Below are 16801 nucleotides of genomic sequence, written 5' to 3'. Positions count from 1 at the left end.
TACGTCTCTTCCTCCCAATTTTAACAACTCTACAGTAACTTCATCTTCCCCCGGGGCTTTCTGATTCTTCATTTTCTTCAATGCATGTTCTACCTCATCAGGAAGAATATCGGGTATGCCGTATGTGTTGCTACTTTGCAATCCATCTTCCCCACTGCTGGTATCATTCCCTCGCTCCTTGTATAATTCTCTATAGTAGTCTTCTGCTATTTGAATTATGCCTTCTCTGCTGTTTATAAGTACACCATCACTATTCTTCAGTTTCAGTATCATTTGTCTTTCTGTATTACTGCTCATGGCTGCTGATTTAAATCCTTTGTTTTCCCTTAATGCTTGTTCTACTTTTCTTGTGTTAAATCTTCTTATGTCCTCTCTGAGTCTCTTTCTAATGGCTTTGCATAACTCAGTATACTCAATTTTCTCCCTGTCAGTGTTTTTCTTGCTCTTCATTTGTCGTCTTTGGTTCATCATGACAAGTGTTTCTTGGCTAATTTTTTCTTCTTTGGATTTTTGTTTCCCTATAGGTTTCTTGGGCTTTATCACTTTCAGAAAGTTGTAATATTCCTCATCGATATCTTGGTCCTGAGCAGTCTGCAGAAGCTCAAACTTGTTCTTAAGTTCCAGTACATACTGCTTTTTCTCCTCCTCTGTTATTTCAAAGACCTTTGTATTATTTACTCGAGTCAGTTTTTTCCTTTCCTTTCCTACATCTATATCAAGTGTACATCTTACCATTCTGTGATCACTTCCAACATTTACCTTATTCAGGACGGTAACATCATTCACAATATATCTTTTGTTAGTGAGGATGAAGTCAATTTCATTAGTTGTTAATCCATTTGGACTCTTCCATGTCCACTTTCTGTTCACCCTTTTCTTGAAAAAAGTGTTCATTACTGACATTCCTTGAGATTCTGCAAATTCCACAAGTCTTTCACCTCTTTTATTTCTTTCACCAATTCCAAAATTTCCTATAGTTCCTCTTTCTGCGCTGTTTTGCCTTTTTCCAACCTTAGCATTGAAGTCCCCCATAATAATAGTGTAGTGGATTTTCTGCTCATCTAGAAGACTCTCAATTTCAGTGTACATTTCTTCAACCTCTTCATCATCATGGCTCGATGTTGGTGCATAAATCATTATAATCTTTAGCTTGTACCTCGTAGAAATCTTGAGTATTAGTCTTGACACCCTTGGTGATGTACTTTTGAATTCCAAAATGTTGTTTTTAAAATCTTTATGGACCAGAAACCCAACTCCACCTTCACTCCTTTCACTGTTTCCATTGGTGTACAGCAGATTTCCACTTGATAAACTTATAAGTGATTCATTTCTTCTTCTTGTTTCGGCCAAACCGATGATATTCCAATTCACATTTTCTAATTCCTTTTCCAGCTCTAATATCCTGTCTTCACCGATGAGTGATCGTACGTTATAACAGGCCAAGTTCAATTTCAATGCTGAGTTGTCGCCTGATTTCCTTACACTCCTTGCATCGCGCACACACAAAGACATCACCCATGGCAGTATCATGTCCCGTACTCGATTACTCCACAAACATCAAGCAATTAGTGCATTTTAATCGGCTGTGATTCAGAGGGCAACTGCCCCCCTCAGTTCTCCCCTTAGCCACAGCACTTCCATTAGCTTGAGCCTTTTGCTTTGCTGCTCTGGTCAGAGTCATGATTTCAATTTAATAAAATTTCAATTTCAGTTAAAATTTAAAACCCTAAACTTATATCTCAACACAGTTACAACGCTATATTTATGTTTCAGTATCGAGTGTTATCTACGAGTTCCCTTTATATAACTTCCGTTTCAAGTTAAGTATTAATTATTTATTTTTTACTAATTATTTATGTTACATAACCCAAGTCGTTATATGTATAGTTAAAAGTACAATTTAATTGACAATGAAGTTCAACAAGATTAATTATCTGATTAATTGACAATATTATGTACTATACTATATTAAGCTTATGCTATCTATTTAGAGATATTTTGTATCGCGTTACAATGGCGGCAATTACGAACGGTAAACACGTGGATTTGATACCCTTTGCGATACTAAGTAATACCTACAAAATCTCTATCTAAGTTACCTTAATCTAAGTATCGTAAATAAGAATATAAAACTACTCTAGAAAATAAGTTAATATGCCAATTTAAGCTAATAAAACAGAAATTAAATCAAAAAAACTTCTCTGTTCCAGGAGCAGCAAAAATGTACGTCAGCACAGGATACTCTCGTACTCCTTTAAAACATTAATCACTGAAGCCTTGAATGCTTATATACCTTTAAAAAAATACTCCATGAGGAAGATTCCAAGCTGGATGAATAAGGAAGTTTCCAGATTACTTGAGCAGAAAAAGACAGCATGGAAAAGTTACAGAGCAATAAAAAGTACTGAAGCCTATAACAGCTACAAATAGATCTATAATAGTGCCGCAGAAAAGGTTAGGCTGGCAAAGGCAGATTAAGAGAAATCGCTAGCAAAGAGTGCTGATAAGGAATTCTTCATATATATATAAATGCAAAGAAGAGGACAAACCATATGGTACCGTTATGGGACCCAGCTGAAGTTGCAAACGAACTCAGCAGTTACTTTGCGTCGATATTTACGGAAGAAAAACCCTTTGTGTGAATGAGATTATGGGAGTGAAGTTGAAAAATATGTAATTGATGATAGTGAAATTCACATATTAATTTAATGAAAAAACTTTCGATCCTACGAGCCACTAAGGCTCCTGGGGTTGATGGCATATACCCTATAATCTTGAGAGATGTGGCAAGTGAGTGCATTGAACCACTGAGGTGAATTCTGAGAGCATCTCTGGATTCAGGAGTGATTCTGTTCAATTGGAAAAGTGCTAATATATCTCCAATACATAAGGGTAGTTCTAAGAGTGAAGTGGGAAATTACCAACTGGTCAGTCTTACTTCAGTAATGGGGAAAATCATGGAGACAATGATCAAGGGTAGGATTCACGATCATTTAGATAGAAATGAAATCCTGAAGGATAGCATGGTTTTCTAAAGGGAAAATCATGTTTAACTAATCTGGTCACTCAAGAGCTGGACTTGGGGTATAATTTCGACATTGTTTATCAGCAAAGCATTTGACTCAGTCCCACGTGAGCAGTTACTTTATAAGCTGGAACAGGTTGGAATCTCTGGAAAAATCCTTAGATGAACAGCTGGATGGTTTCAGGCCAGGATCAGAGGGCTATGATAAATCGATATACCTCAGATTGGGTTGAAGTGTGAAGTGGGGTTTCCCAAGGATCAGTATTAGGACCACTGTTGTTTTTGATTTTCATAAATGACATTGATGAAGGGATAGAGGGCATGATGTTTAAATTTGCGGACGATGTGAAGATTGGTAGAGTAGTTAATGATCACCGCCAAGGAGAGCTTTTTCAACGTGACCTACACAGACTTGAGGGATGGTCAGAAAATGACAGCTCAGATTTAATCCAGAAAAGTGTAAGGTACTTGGTGGAGTTGAACTAAAGCCAGTAGTGGAGGAAAGGGACTTAGGTGTTATGATACGATACGCTCAGACGTGAAGTTCTCCGAGCATTGTAGACAGATTGCAAGGAAGGCCCATTGTGTCCTATTGATGATTTATCAAACAATTGCTAGTAAAAATAAGCTGTTGTTATATAAGGCTGTTGTTAGACCACACTTGGAATACTGGTTCAAGTATGAAGACCACACCTAAAAAAAGACATCCAACTTCTTGAAAGGGTCCAAAGATGGGTAACTCACCGGGTAAGATCACCAAAATGTGCCTGTATGAGGAAAGACTTCAAATATGTGGGTTGCAGAGCTTGGAAACTAGGCACCTTAGATGAGACTTGATTGAGGTGTTTTAGGCTCTGAGAGGCATAAGTAAAACGAATTAGGATGAAATTTTCATGGTTATAAATGGTTCTAGCACCACGTGCCATAATTCAAGTTATGGGGGCAGATTTTATACTGTATTGTAGGAAGTTTTATTTTAGCCAGTGAGTTATAAATTACTGGAATAAGTTACCTTCATGGGGGATAGAGGCTGACACGTTTGGGAAATTCAAAGGTCAGCTGGATAATCACCTACAGGAGGAGGTAGACACATATTTTATTTTTATTATTATTTATTATTTTTATTTATTATTCTGCAGTTTATCATGTGCTCAAATGAAATTCAAATAACAGAAAGTTTTTGGTCCATTGTTAACAATCTGTGCCATACCTGGTAGTTCAGTGCATCACTTTCTCAAGATTTAAGCACCCATTTCCCTGTCACCGAATATGGAAGGATGTTCATTTTGCTATCCCCAAGAGCTGGATGGCTGCCATGGTTATATGCTTTTGTGGCTGTATTTACTGTTATTCATTATATATTCATCTGCTAAGCACTGTGACCAAAATAATCATGTACCAGAAAACTCACAAGCAATCCTCCCTTTAAAAAACCTTAAATAATTGTTTCTTTCTTTTCTTATAATAGTGAGACTTAATGAGAAATGGCTAAAAAAAACTTTGAACATGACTGTATAGACCCTTTCAAGTCTACAGACAAATCATTGATGGCAACTGGCACTTGATTCTGTGCGAATCAAGTTTGAACATGACTTTGTATAGACCCTTTCAAGTCTACAGACAAATCATTGATGGCAACTGGCATTTGATTCTGTGCGAAAATGAATTCTAGACAAATGTTTTTTCAAGTTGGGGATAAAAAAAAAAAAAAATGGGGTGTCTGATTTTATTAAAGCAAGTGAATAAGTTAGCTGTTCAATGATTGGAAACCTACATCATGAAAAATATTTACCATTGCAATCAGAAGAATGTTTATACATTCTTTTGATGAAAGGTGACTGAATTTTCCATGCCAATTCGGCTTGATATTGTCAAAAAAAAATTTGAAAAAGTGAAGAATCATAATAACTAATAATAAGATGTAGAATAAAAAATGATAGAAGGTAACGTAGACCCTGCATGATCCTTGTCATGATGGAATTTGGATGTCCAGCTTGTTACTCTTGCATGTGGATGAGGCATTATCACCTATTATATTTAATATATCCTGATATAAAATATATTGCAGCTGCCAACTCTGGATTTGTGACAGAGACTGTCTTTTTTTACTAAATTTCATCTTTCTCTGTCCCACCTTCACAGTATAGTTGATGACAGAGTTTCTCTGTCGTTTTTTTTTTTTCTTTTAATTTTGCCAATATATGCTTATTTTAATTAACAAATTGGCCATCAGATGTGCCATGGTAGTTTGTTTTGCAAAATAGAAATGTGCTATTTGTGCAGTCATTTCATTTTAATTGTTTCAGTTGTAGAGTGTGAAACTAATTAATATCTTTTAGTAAGTCGCTAACTGATTTTACAGTTTAAGATTTACCATATATTGTAAAATCTGAAAGGTTATGGGTTTAATTTGTATTTGTAGATGTAATTTTTTTTGTTTTCAGGAGGCAAAAAATATGATGTATTTGCAAACAAATTAGCATAAAGACAGCATTCAGTGCATAGAAAGAAATACACAAACAGATGTTCCATATTGTAGTGATAATTATTAGTAGTGATAAATGATGCAAGAAAGCAAGGTTATACATCATCCAAAAAAAAAAAAAAAAAAAGCCATTTCACCTATCCTTTCCCTCCAGTTTGTCTAGTTCTTGAATTTATTTAAGATATCCACTTCCACAACAATAGGTGGAAGTTTTTTTCCAATGATCAACCACTGACTGTCTAAAGGCAAACTTCAGCACATCTATTCTTCAACCACCCTTCCTCAATTTGAATTGATTCCTCCTCCTGTGTGTGTAGTCCAAGCAAGAGGAAGAATCCCATCACCATTGACTTTGCTCAATCTATTCAAAGTCTTAAACACCTCTGTCAGATCATCTTGCAGATGCGTAGTCTCCAGAAGCTGCAATTTGCAGAAGGAAGCCTTTCTTTAGTAAGAGCACCCCTTTGTTCCAGTCACCAGTCTCATTGCCCTTCTTTGTACTCATTCCAGCAGCTCCAAATCCTTCCTAAAATGAGGCCTCCAGGCATATATGCAGTACTTAAGACATGGCCTGGCCATTGACTTATACAATAGGATAATCATCTTCTTATCCCTGTATATCATTGACAAAACCCCATGAGCAGCCGTGGCTGCCTGTCTGTATTGCTCAGAGAACTTCATATCTGACTGCACAATTTTCCCCTTTCCATTTTCCGCTATCCTGAGTGTAGTATCACACAGTTGGTATGTTACTCTGAGTTTACTGTTATGCATATTCTGTAGTTTGCATTTATCAATCTTTAACTTCAATTGCCATTTCTCAGTCCATCTGCCTAACTTTTCAAAATCATGTCACAGTAGCATACTATCGTTAATGCCAACCTTTGTATCATCTTTGGACTTGGACATTAAGCCTGACATGCCTTTATCAGGAACAAATTATATTGGGAATCAGACTGTTAGATAAGAAGAGAAACACATGGATTAGGCAGCAAACTCAAGTAATGGACATTCTTATCAAAACTAAAGAACTAAAATGGTCTTGGCCAGGACACATAGCTCGAAGACATGATGACAGATGGACTAAGAAAATAACAGAATGGTACCCAAGAGGAGCTAAGAGAAAACGTAGAAGACAACAACGGAGATGGACAGATGAAATTCATGAGTTTGTATGTAGTAAGTGGATGGCCATTGCACTGGAAGGAACTGGAAAGTTGCTGGAGAGGCCTTCATCCTGCAGTGGATTGAAAATGGCTGATGATGATGATGATGCCTTCATCAGTACCATTAAAAAATATAGAAAACAGCAATCAGCACCAAACCTTGTGGGATCCTACTAATAACATCAATCAACAAAGAGCAGTGTCAATTGATAACCGCTTTCTATCTTCTCCCACTTAACCATCCTTTTATCCATAGCAGTAATTTGTCCCTTATATCACACTGCTCCAATTTGTACAGCAGTCTTTTATGTGCAACAGTATCAAAAGCTCTCCTGAAATCCAAGCATATGATATCAAAATTAATTGTTGCATCCATTTCCTTTGTGACTGCATCGTTAGTTGCATGATGTCATGCATGCCAGATGTTTATTTGCATCTTTTATTATTGAGATCTTCATCTGAATTGTTCCAATCCTGGTGGCACATTGTTCAGAAATGTTTCCTGACAGTGAAGTAGCAAAAAAATCCAGTTGTAGAAGAACAAAAGCAAATGACATTTTTAGTGAATGTGCACAGATAGGAGGGTAGCATTAGCATCAGTAGAGGCATGTGAATGCAAGAAAGCAAGCTTATGCAGCATTAGCCAAAAAAAAAAAAAAAAAACACCTTCTATTTCATCCCTCCATTCATTCCAAATGCCTGTCCAGCTCAGCTTTAAATTTATTTAGGCTATCAACTTCCACAACAAAGATGGAAGTCTGTTCCACCAATCCACTACCTGCTGGCTAAAGGCAAATTTCCGCACATCTGTTCTATAACAGTCTTTCCTCAGTTTGAATCTGTGCCCCCTCAGGTTCTTAATCGGAGCAAGAGGAAGAATCTCTTCAGCATTCAGCTTGGTCAACCCATTCAAGTCCTTATACCCCTCAATCAGATCACCTCGCAGGTGATCTGATTGAGGCACTCTCCAGGCACTGCAATTTGCAGAACTTAAGCCTTTCTTCGTAAGAGCCCCCCCTTGTTCCCCTCACCAATCTTGTTGCCCTCCTTTATACTCGTTCTATCAACTCTACATCCTTCCTAAAATGAGGCCTCCAGGCCTCTACGTAGTACTCTCCGTGTGGCCTGACCATTGCCTTGTATAACAGGATAATCACCTCCCTGTCACTGCTAGCAAAATTCCTGTATATCATTGACAGCCTGTCTGCGCTGCTCAGCAAACTTCATATTTGACTGCACAATTACCCCCATTCGTTTTCACTTTCCACTTCCCTGAGTGTAGTTCCACAGAGTTGGTACGTTTCTCTTCAGTTATTGCTACCCATATGCTGTACTTTGCATTTGTCAATGTTAAACTTCAGTTGCCACTTCTCAGCCCATTTTCTTGACTTATCTAGATCCCAGTTGGAGTAGCTTTTTTTTTTTTTTTTTTTTATGAAAACCCAAAACATACTGTCTTTACTGTCAACAACCCTGCCAACTTTGTATCATCTACAAATTTAGACATTAAACCTGATATACCTTCATCAATATCATTGATAAATATACAAAACAACAATGGGTGCAACACAGAACCCTGGGGAACTCCATTAATAACATTTGTCCACAAAGAGCAGTATCCATTGATTACCACTCTCTGTCGTCTCCCCCTCAACCATCCCTTTATTCATTGTAGCAACTTACTCTTAATGCCATATGTCTGCAATTTGTACAGCAGTCTTACATGTGCAACAGTACTTTCCTAAAACCCAAGTATATGATATCAAAATTATTTTTGGCATTCATTTCCTATGTGACCATATCATTGTATCCAATCAAATTGGTCAGACAAGACCTCCCTTTCAGGCGCCTCCATAGCCAGTTGGGCAGGAGCAGCAGTGCATAGCACAAGCTTCTTGATTAGAGTGGTTCAAGCCTGTGACCACCAAATACGGAGGATGCAGAAAGGTCAGGGAATGACCACCGCATAACCCTGGAGCAATATGGCCTTAGTTGCTAATGCTCCTAACCCATGCTCTGTCTTAACTATTACTGCAGTCTTGTCTAGATGATCCTGTAATGCTTCTTTAACCAGTGATTCTATTATTTTCCCGGAACACAAGTTAAACTAACAGGTGTATAGTTACTTGTGTCACATTTTGATCCCCCTTTGTGAATTGGTGATACATTTGCACACCTCCAGTCCATGGAGACCTCCCCTAAGTCCAAGGAATCTCTCATAATTATGTCTAAGGGTTTGCTTACTTCCTTTGCTGTCTCCTTTAATATAACTGGATAGATCCTGACCACCCCAGGTGCCCTTTTTATGTTTAACTTCAAGAATTTCTCCTCCACTTTGCTCTCAATTATTACAAAATCACTTAGCTCCCTGTTAGAGTTTGATAAACTTCTGACACTCCCCTGATTGAATAACTTCTCCTGTGTGAATGTATGTGCAAAATACTCATTCAGTTTATCAGCTACCCTAGCATGATCATCAGTAGTCTATCCATCTATGTTAAGTGGTCCAATCTGATTCATCCCTTTCCTTCTAGAGTTTATATAAGTAAAGAACTCTTTGCTGTTTTTCTTTGCATCCTTTGCCAAGGATTTCTCGTAATCTGCCTTCACCTGCCTATCCTTCTTTGTGACTTGATTACAGACTAGTTTATATCTACCGTAGGCTTCTGTGTCACCTTTATATGCATTCCATACATTTTTCTTCTCTGCCATGAGCCTCATTAGTTCATCTGACCTCCATTTAGGTCTAAACCTTGAACAGTATTTCTTAGTTGGAATGAAAAGCCTAGTAGCCTCTAAAATTAAGTCCCTGAAGGCTTCCATTTTGAATTCAACGTTGGTAACATCATCAGCTGATCCCACTGTACAGAAATTAAAATTGTCTTAGACCCCTGTAGTCACCTTTATGAAAATAAAAGCCCTTCCCTTTAGCCTTGATGGTAGTTACATCTTTTAGTAATTCTCACATCAGTACATTGTGATCACTGTCACCCAGTGGTTCATTTGTCTTCAAATTCTTAATGCATGAATAATCACTGCTGATAATCAGATCAAGAGTATTACTCCATCTGGTTGCCTCTGGAACATGTTGCCGTAGAAATCAGTCATCCAATAAATCCACATTAGGAAAGTAAGGTTTAGTGATGACTAAAATATAGGCCATTTTTGATTGCTACAGCTGGCAGTAATGAAGGTGATTCCAAGCTATATCCCATAATAGTGACATTTTGCAATATAAAAAATTATCAAATTGAAAGCAAGCTTGTCACAGTGCCAGCATTGAATGGGGACTCTACAAAGACAAGGATGGTGATTGTACATTGGACATCTTCTGAACTAGCTGAAAGCATCTAGAATTCCTTCAAAACCTGTCTGGCACTTAGTGTTGATTATTCACTGTTATGGTAACAAGCAGAAAAGGTATTAAAAGAGTATATTGAGCACTTGTTCGTAATAGACATCTTTCTAATTTGTGTGCTGAAAAGGAATCTGCATTCCTTCCTTGTGAATATGAATGAATACTTCAGTGGAAATTTACCATCTTGAAAGAAATCCTAAAAGTGAAAAATAGATTTGAACAGTTTCAACTGATGCACATGCTACTAGAGTAAAAAAAAAAAAAAACTAAAAAAACAAAAAAAACATTTTGGAGTAATGTACACGTTGACCATCTTTGGTTAAATGTGTACTGATAGAACAGTGGCAACCATTTGACAATTCTGTTTAAAGAAGAGGTTAGAAGTGGTCAGAAAAGCAGTTGACCACTTTTCAGATGTATTATATTGAAAAGTACAAGTGATTACGAGTGACTGCCACTGACTCATTCAAATCCAGTTCATGATCCAAAAGTTTTGAAAGAATCAAAATTGATAAACTTAATTAAAAGAACTTTTGAATTTCAAACTTCTGGTAAATGCAATCCTAAACATGGTAAGTTGATAATTCTAGGGGCATTTTATCCTCACTCATGCAGAAAATCTGTGTTTCTGTCTTCAAGCTTGAATAAAGCAGTTTGCTTCTTTCTTCTAAATGCTATGCCAGTGTTTGAAAATCTGAACATAGCTCTTCAATTTCATATATCTTATATCAATGTATTGAGGTTATTACTCCTAGATATGTTAAAAAATGTTATTTGCAAATTTATTTTACAAACAATTTTCAAATATTCCATTTTAGAAATAGATTACCATAGCAACTGAATCAGAAGGACAACTCTGACTCTTAGATGTTTCTACTGCCAACATCCTGGAGTATATAAAATATGAGAAGGTTATGTTCTTTTGCTCAGTGAGAAGTACTCATTTTCAAATTTAATTTTTTTTTTTTTTTTTTTTGAAATACAAGTTTCCAGTATTTCATGGTTTCATTAAAGATAAATAAATAGATGAAGTAATAGATATTTTGCAGCATTAGTTCTATCAGTTGTGCACATCAGTTCTGTCAGTTATACACAAGTTTCCTTGTGCATTTGTTAGTTTCCTCAACCAAGGAACACTGTACATCAATTCTTTCTTCTTTCACAATAGCATCTGGTAAGTTCTTGCACTGAAACTGATTAGCATTAGTAGAGGCATGTGATGCAAGAAAATTTAATTTTCTTGCATCACATGTTTCTTGCTCCAAACAAATGTTTCTTGCTCCAAACATTTGTCCACTTCTTCTTTGAATTTATTTAAGCTATCAACATCCACAATGACAGATGGAAGTCTGTTCCAGGACGCAGTGTATAGCATCCTAATCTGGTGTACAACCCATTGTAACTGGTCTCCGGAAGTTGTAAATCTGTATTATGGGATGACAAATTATGGTACACAGGTTTACGATATGATGGCAGTGTTTGGGTGTGGTTAATGTCTGTAAAATCTTACCTGTGTCATCCCAATGAAGATTGGTGAAGGTGCTGTTGGAACATTGGTCATCATTCCTGAAACAGTGAATACCACGTGGTCAGTTGCCATTCTGGACAATTATGTTTTTCCCACACTGGTAGCAGTGTGGGGTAGATCCTTCAGCTATTTCAGCAAGATTGTGCAAAATCTTCATTGGGTTGAATTGGAATGCTGGCTTTAAGCCAGGGCAACATGCCTGCAGTCAGAAACTGAATTGACTACTGTGTTGAAAGGAGAGTGGACCAAATTGGTTTGGCGTTTACTGATGAGAATACAACACATAATTAAGGTGAATGGCGTACTATTAAATATCATACCAATAAAAGAGTTTTCAAAACATTCAGGTATTCAATTACTTTTAGCATACAATATATATCCTTTTCTATTGACATTGTCACAAGAAAAGAAGTACCCACAAGAAAAGTGTATGTTGTTGTTGAGAAGTTGAATTTGACAGTTAAATGTATAAAAGATAAAATATTGTGTACACAGCATTTTGAAATTTTAGTGCCACCTAGTTTTTCAGTTAAGTCCAAAACTTTTCATTCTTAGTTAACTTTTATTTTTTTTAAGCAATACATTGAAAGCTAACAAAGATAGGAACATGTAAATTTAGCATAAAAGCAAAAACATTTCCATTTCTCAAATACTCATAGCATTATTTTATATTTCACAAGAAGTGCAAATAATTGCATAAAAAAAAATTTCTTTAGAAATGCATGTTGTGTGTGTGTGTAAATTTTAAACACATACACACTTGTATTTATTTATTTTTCTTCTTATTATTTTTTTGTATAGAGTATGGCTGTCAGAGTGATCAGTTCCAGTGCAATAATAAAGTTTGTATTCCATCAATTTGGAGATGTGATGGACATTCAGACTGTCCTGATCGATCAGATGAGACAGAAGACTGCAGTAAGTATTGAATTAAATTAAAGATTAGGCTCTCCTTTTAACTAAAAAGTAAACTTCTTCAAAAAATTGGAAATACAGTGCAACCTAAATATAACGTGCATTGGAGGACAGATTTAATGTTTATCCTATAAGCTAATTGTGTTTTTTCCAAAAATCAAATTGACTCGTTCCCCCCCCCCATGTTTTGATGAGAATTATTAAGCAAGAATTCTTGTAATCAAATTTAATTTCACATTATGTTAGTTTTTTCTTTTAATATTTTGCCAACAATAGACAAAGTGGGTTAAACATTTTAAATGGCAAATATAGCGTTACTCTAGCACGTTATGTTTTTTAATAATTTAGTGTAATAAAAGCTGTTATATGCTCAATATCTCCTATATTCTTTGTATCCATTAATAAATAATACAGGGATTACCATGGCCTCTTTATAGGAATGCTTCTTTTCCAACTCGCCTAGTCCATCACGTAAAACAATTGAAATACAATAAAATTGATAAACTTCATTTTAATGTGTTCCGTACTGACAGTACGACAGCGATTTAATAAACTGGAATCACCGTTGAGACCCCAACCTGACTCCAGAAAATATCAACTGTGATACACTATCAGCATAGGAAAGCATTATGTCAAAATTACAAATAGTTTAAAAACAAACAAGAAATACGTGAAGACAGATTTCTTCCTCCTTAAGTTAGACGAAAACTTTTCGATACTTCGTGTTCACAAGACAGAATGAAACTAAAAATTGTGCCGATGCATATGTATTTAAAAGAAATTTAGTCCTCATCATGCATGTGTGTATAGGACCAATCATCTGATCATAAAAAGGTCTGAAAATGTTAGAGTTTTTACAGAGTTTTATTTCAAGAGTTTCTGCAATAAGTAACTTACTATAATTATGCTGAATATTAATTATTTTAGTTTCATTAAAAAGAAACAAATGAACCTCATCACAGCATGAAATGCTGACTCCGAAGAGTTTGCTCTCACCGTGCATACCGAAGCAAACACTTTGGAGTTAGCATTTTATGCTGTGATGAGGTTCATTCATTTCTTTTTAATGAAGCTAAAATAATTAATATTCAGCATAATTATAGTAATTTACTTATTGCAGAAACTCTTGAAATAAAACTGTAAAAACTCAATCAACATTCGCAGACCTTTTTTTAATATCAGATGATTGGTCCTATAAACGCATGCGTGATGAGGACTATATTTCTTTTAAATACATATGCATCGGCGCATTTTTTAGTTTCATTCTGTCCTGTGAACACGAAGTATATATTGACTTTAAGAGAAGTTGAACGGTGGTGGTGGTGGTGCCTGCTTAAATCCCTTTCAAAATTCAAGAACATAGAGCTTTGTAATCTTATTTTTTTCAAACAGATATACAAGTTATTCTATTAATGCATTCTTAAAAATTGTCACATAAACAATAAACATTATTGGAAATCATTTTCCATAAAAAAAATAGTGCAGTATGGCTGTTATATTCTGGGACTTTTTCCCCCCTGCCCTCCATGGGTGTACTTCTTTAGGCTATAAACAACAGAAGTGAATATCTCACTACTATATTATACTGCAGTATAATTACAAAGAACAGGCAGTAGAAAACTATAAAAATATGCAAATTGTTTATTGGTTCATGCACACTTTACATTATACTATTAGCAGTTTTTGCCACGATTTCATAGCCTTGAAAAGGATGTCATGTGCTACAGTTTACAAAAATTTATAACTGAATCACAGGCTGACAAATATGCTAACTGGTCCCCCCCCCCTCTCTCTCTCTCTCTCTCTCTCTCTCTCTCTCTCTGGCCCCAAGTGCCAAGCGATAGTGACAAGCAATTTTCTTCCAGTGATTATAGAGTGATCTCCAAAGTGATATAGTTTCTTCATTTTCCAGTGCGGTTGTTATTTTATTTACTTGAAGTGGTTCTGTGCTTTAAAAGTCAAAAGTAAGAACCCAGAAAGGCAATCCACCTTTCTTTTCTTATTCTTTATATATATCACTAACCAATCCACTAACTTAAACAACCGCTCGGTCACTGGTGGCACCGCTTCTGCCTCCACATGGCAGGGCCGGTAACCTGGGGGAAAAACCAACCCTCGGGGCTAAAAGGAGCAAGGATGGAAATAAGTGAATTTCCACGCTTAGAGCCAAAGTGCTCTAAACATGAACACGACAATGACTTCTCTCTTTCAAAGAGACAAAAAAAGGACACTAGGAAACAGGAATCTCCAGCTTTCCTCATAATACACACTTTGTCATCCCAACCCGTGAGCAAGCTCTCACCTTTCATCATCCAGAGATGCCTAGAAAATGCTGCAGGTTCACCAAAAATGGTTAAAAATCTCCAATCAGGAGATCTACTAGTAGAGACATCTTACTCAAGACATTCTGAATTACTACTGCAACTTACTTCTTTAAGCGGAATACCAATTCAGGTTACCCCACACAACACACTAAATTCTTCCAAAGGAGTGATCTCCGAATGGGATCTATTATATGTTTCTGAGGAAGAAATTGTCCAGGAGCTAAAAGATCAAAATGTGTCTCATGCAAAACATATCATGATTAGAAAAGAAGGCAACTTAACTCCCATGCGAAACATAATCTTGACTTTCAGTACTCCAAATCTACCGGGTTCTGTCAAAGCAGGTTACTTGAATTGCCGCATTAGGCCATATATCCCAAATCCGCTCAGATGCTTTAAATGTCAAAAGTTCGGCCATTCTCAGACAGCATGCCGTGGAGACGCTATATGTCCAAACTGTAGCTGCAAGAATCACACGCAAGCAGAATGCAAAGCTCCAACACCACAGTGTCCTAATTGTAGTGGCAAACATCCAGCCTACTCTAAAGACTGTGAACTATGGAAGATAGGAAAAAAAATACAAAAATATAAAATTGAAAATAAAGTCTCTTACCAAGAAGCGAAAAAACAGATCAACTTAAGTATGCTAAAATGCACTTATGCTTCTACCACTCTCAGACACGAATCAGTGGCATGTCAGACTGGACACAATCAGTACTCTTGATCCAGCATCCATCTAAACCAAATTCAATAGACCAAAACAATAACACGCCACTCACAATTCCAACCCAGAGACTTCTGCATCGTCAGGCAGCAGAAAATTTGCAAAGATCTTATTCTGCTGAGACAAAAGTATCAGGTCTAACAAGCATGGATACAGATGATTCTATCGGTCAAGAAGAACTGCTTGAAATACACGCAGAAGATGATATGGACGATAGCAATGAATCGGGACATCCCACCAAAACCGGACCGTCATAAACAATCAACTTATAAAAAGCAGTCAGATACATCTTCCACAAACAAAACCAAATAATGGAACACATCATTCAATGGAATTGCAGAGGTTTTCGCAGCAACATCGATGATATCAATGAACTAATTCACTGCTTCAATCCTGTAGCTATGTGCCTACAGGAAACCAACTTGACACCCCAAGTTTCTACTACAGTCAAAAATTACATTATCTACAGACAAGATAGATATGACACTAATGGTGCTCATGGAGGAGTCGCCATCCTATTGGACTCAAGAGTTCCTTCCAGATGCATTCCATTGCAAACCTCTTTAGAAGCTGTTGCCACACGCATAGTACTTGGAATCACCGTTACATTGGTCTCAATTTATCTTCCACCTAATCGTCCATATTCTATTCAGGAAGTCGAAAATCTTGTGTTGCAACTACCAGTTCCCTTCTGTCTACTAGGTGACTTTAATGCTCACCACCCATTGTGGGGTCCTTCAAGCTTAGACAGGCGTGGAATACTTGTTGAAACGTTAATAGATAGACAGGATCTAACATTGTTAAATACTGGCTCTCCTACTTATGTTCATTTTCCTACCGGATCAACCTCTGCAATAGACCTTTCCATTTGCTCTTCAGTGCTCTATCCAAGTATCCAGTGGGTAACTCTTAACGACCCTCACAACAGCGATCATTTCCCAATAATATGCAAAGTTCAAACTTCCTGTTCATTACCAACAGACAATCCAGTAAAATGGAAATTCCCAAAGGCTGACTGGATAAAATATAGCACGCTTGTCTCGTTCGACAACCATATCATACAGTGCTCTTCTATCAACCATGTTACTGAACATATAACAAACCAAATTCTAACAGCTGCAACTGCTGCAATTCCACAGTACCAAGTCAGGAAAAGGCGAAAATTAAATTATTGGTGGAACGAAGAGCGCAACAATGCAAAAAAAGAGAAAAACAAAGCTTGGAATCAATTCCACAAACATCCAACCACTTCCAATCTTTTTAATTATAAGCGACT

General features: G+C 36.6%; 1 protein-coding gene across 1 annotated transcript in view; it reads left to right on the top strand.

Annotated features, from left to right (window-relative positions):
• LOC150075985 (prolow-density lipoprotein receptor-related protein 1-like) overlaps positions 1–16801 on the top strand; it is a 1358636-nt gene that overhangs the window by 751288 nt on the left and 590547 nt on the right. The window contains 1 exon segment of the mRNA XM_090387555.1: positions 12364–12480. Coding sequence (XP_090243681.1) covers positions 12364–12480 — 117 coding nt within the window.

Source organism: Mastigoproctus giganteus, chromosome 13 (genome assembly GCF_048544385.1).
Source record: "Mastigoproctus giganteus isolate SK-2022 chromosome 13, ASM4854438v1, whole genome shotgun sequence".
NCBI classification, from domain to species: Eukaryota; Metazoa; Arthropoda; class Arachnida; order Uropygi; family Thelyphonidae; genus Mastigoproctus; species Mastigoproctus giganteus.
Note: the sequence above shows the minus strand (reverse complement) of the source record. Positions and strands in the feature narration are given on the sequence as shown.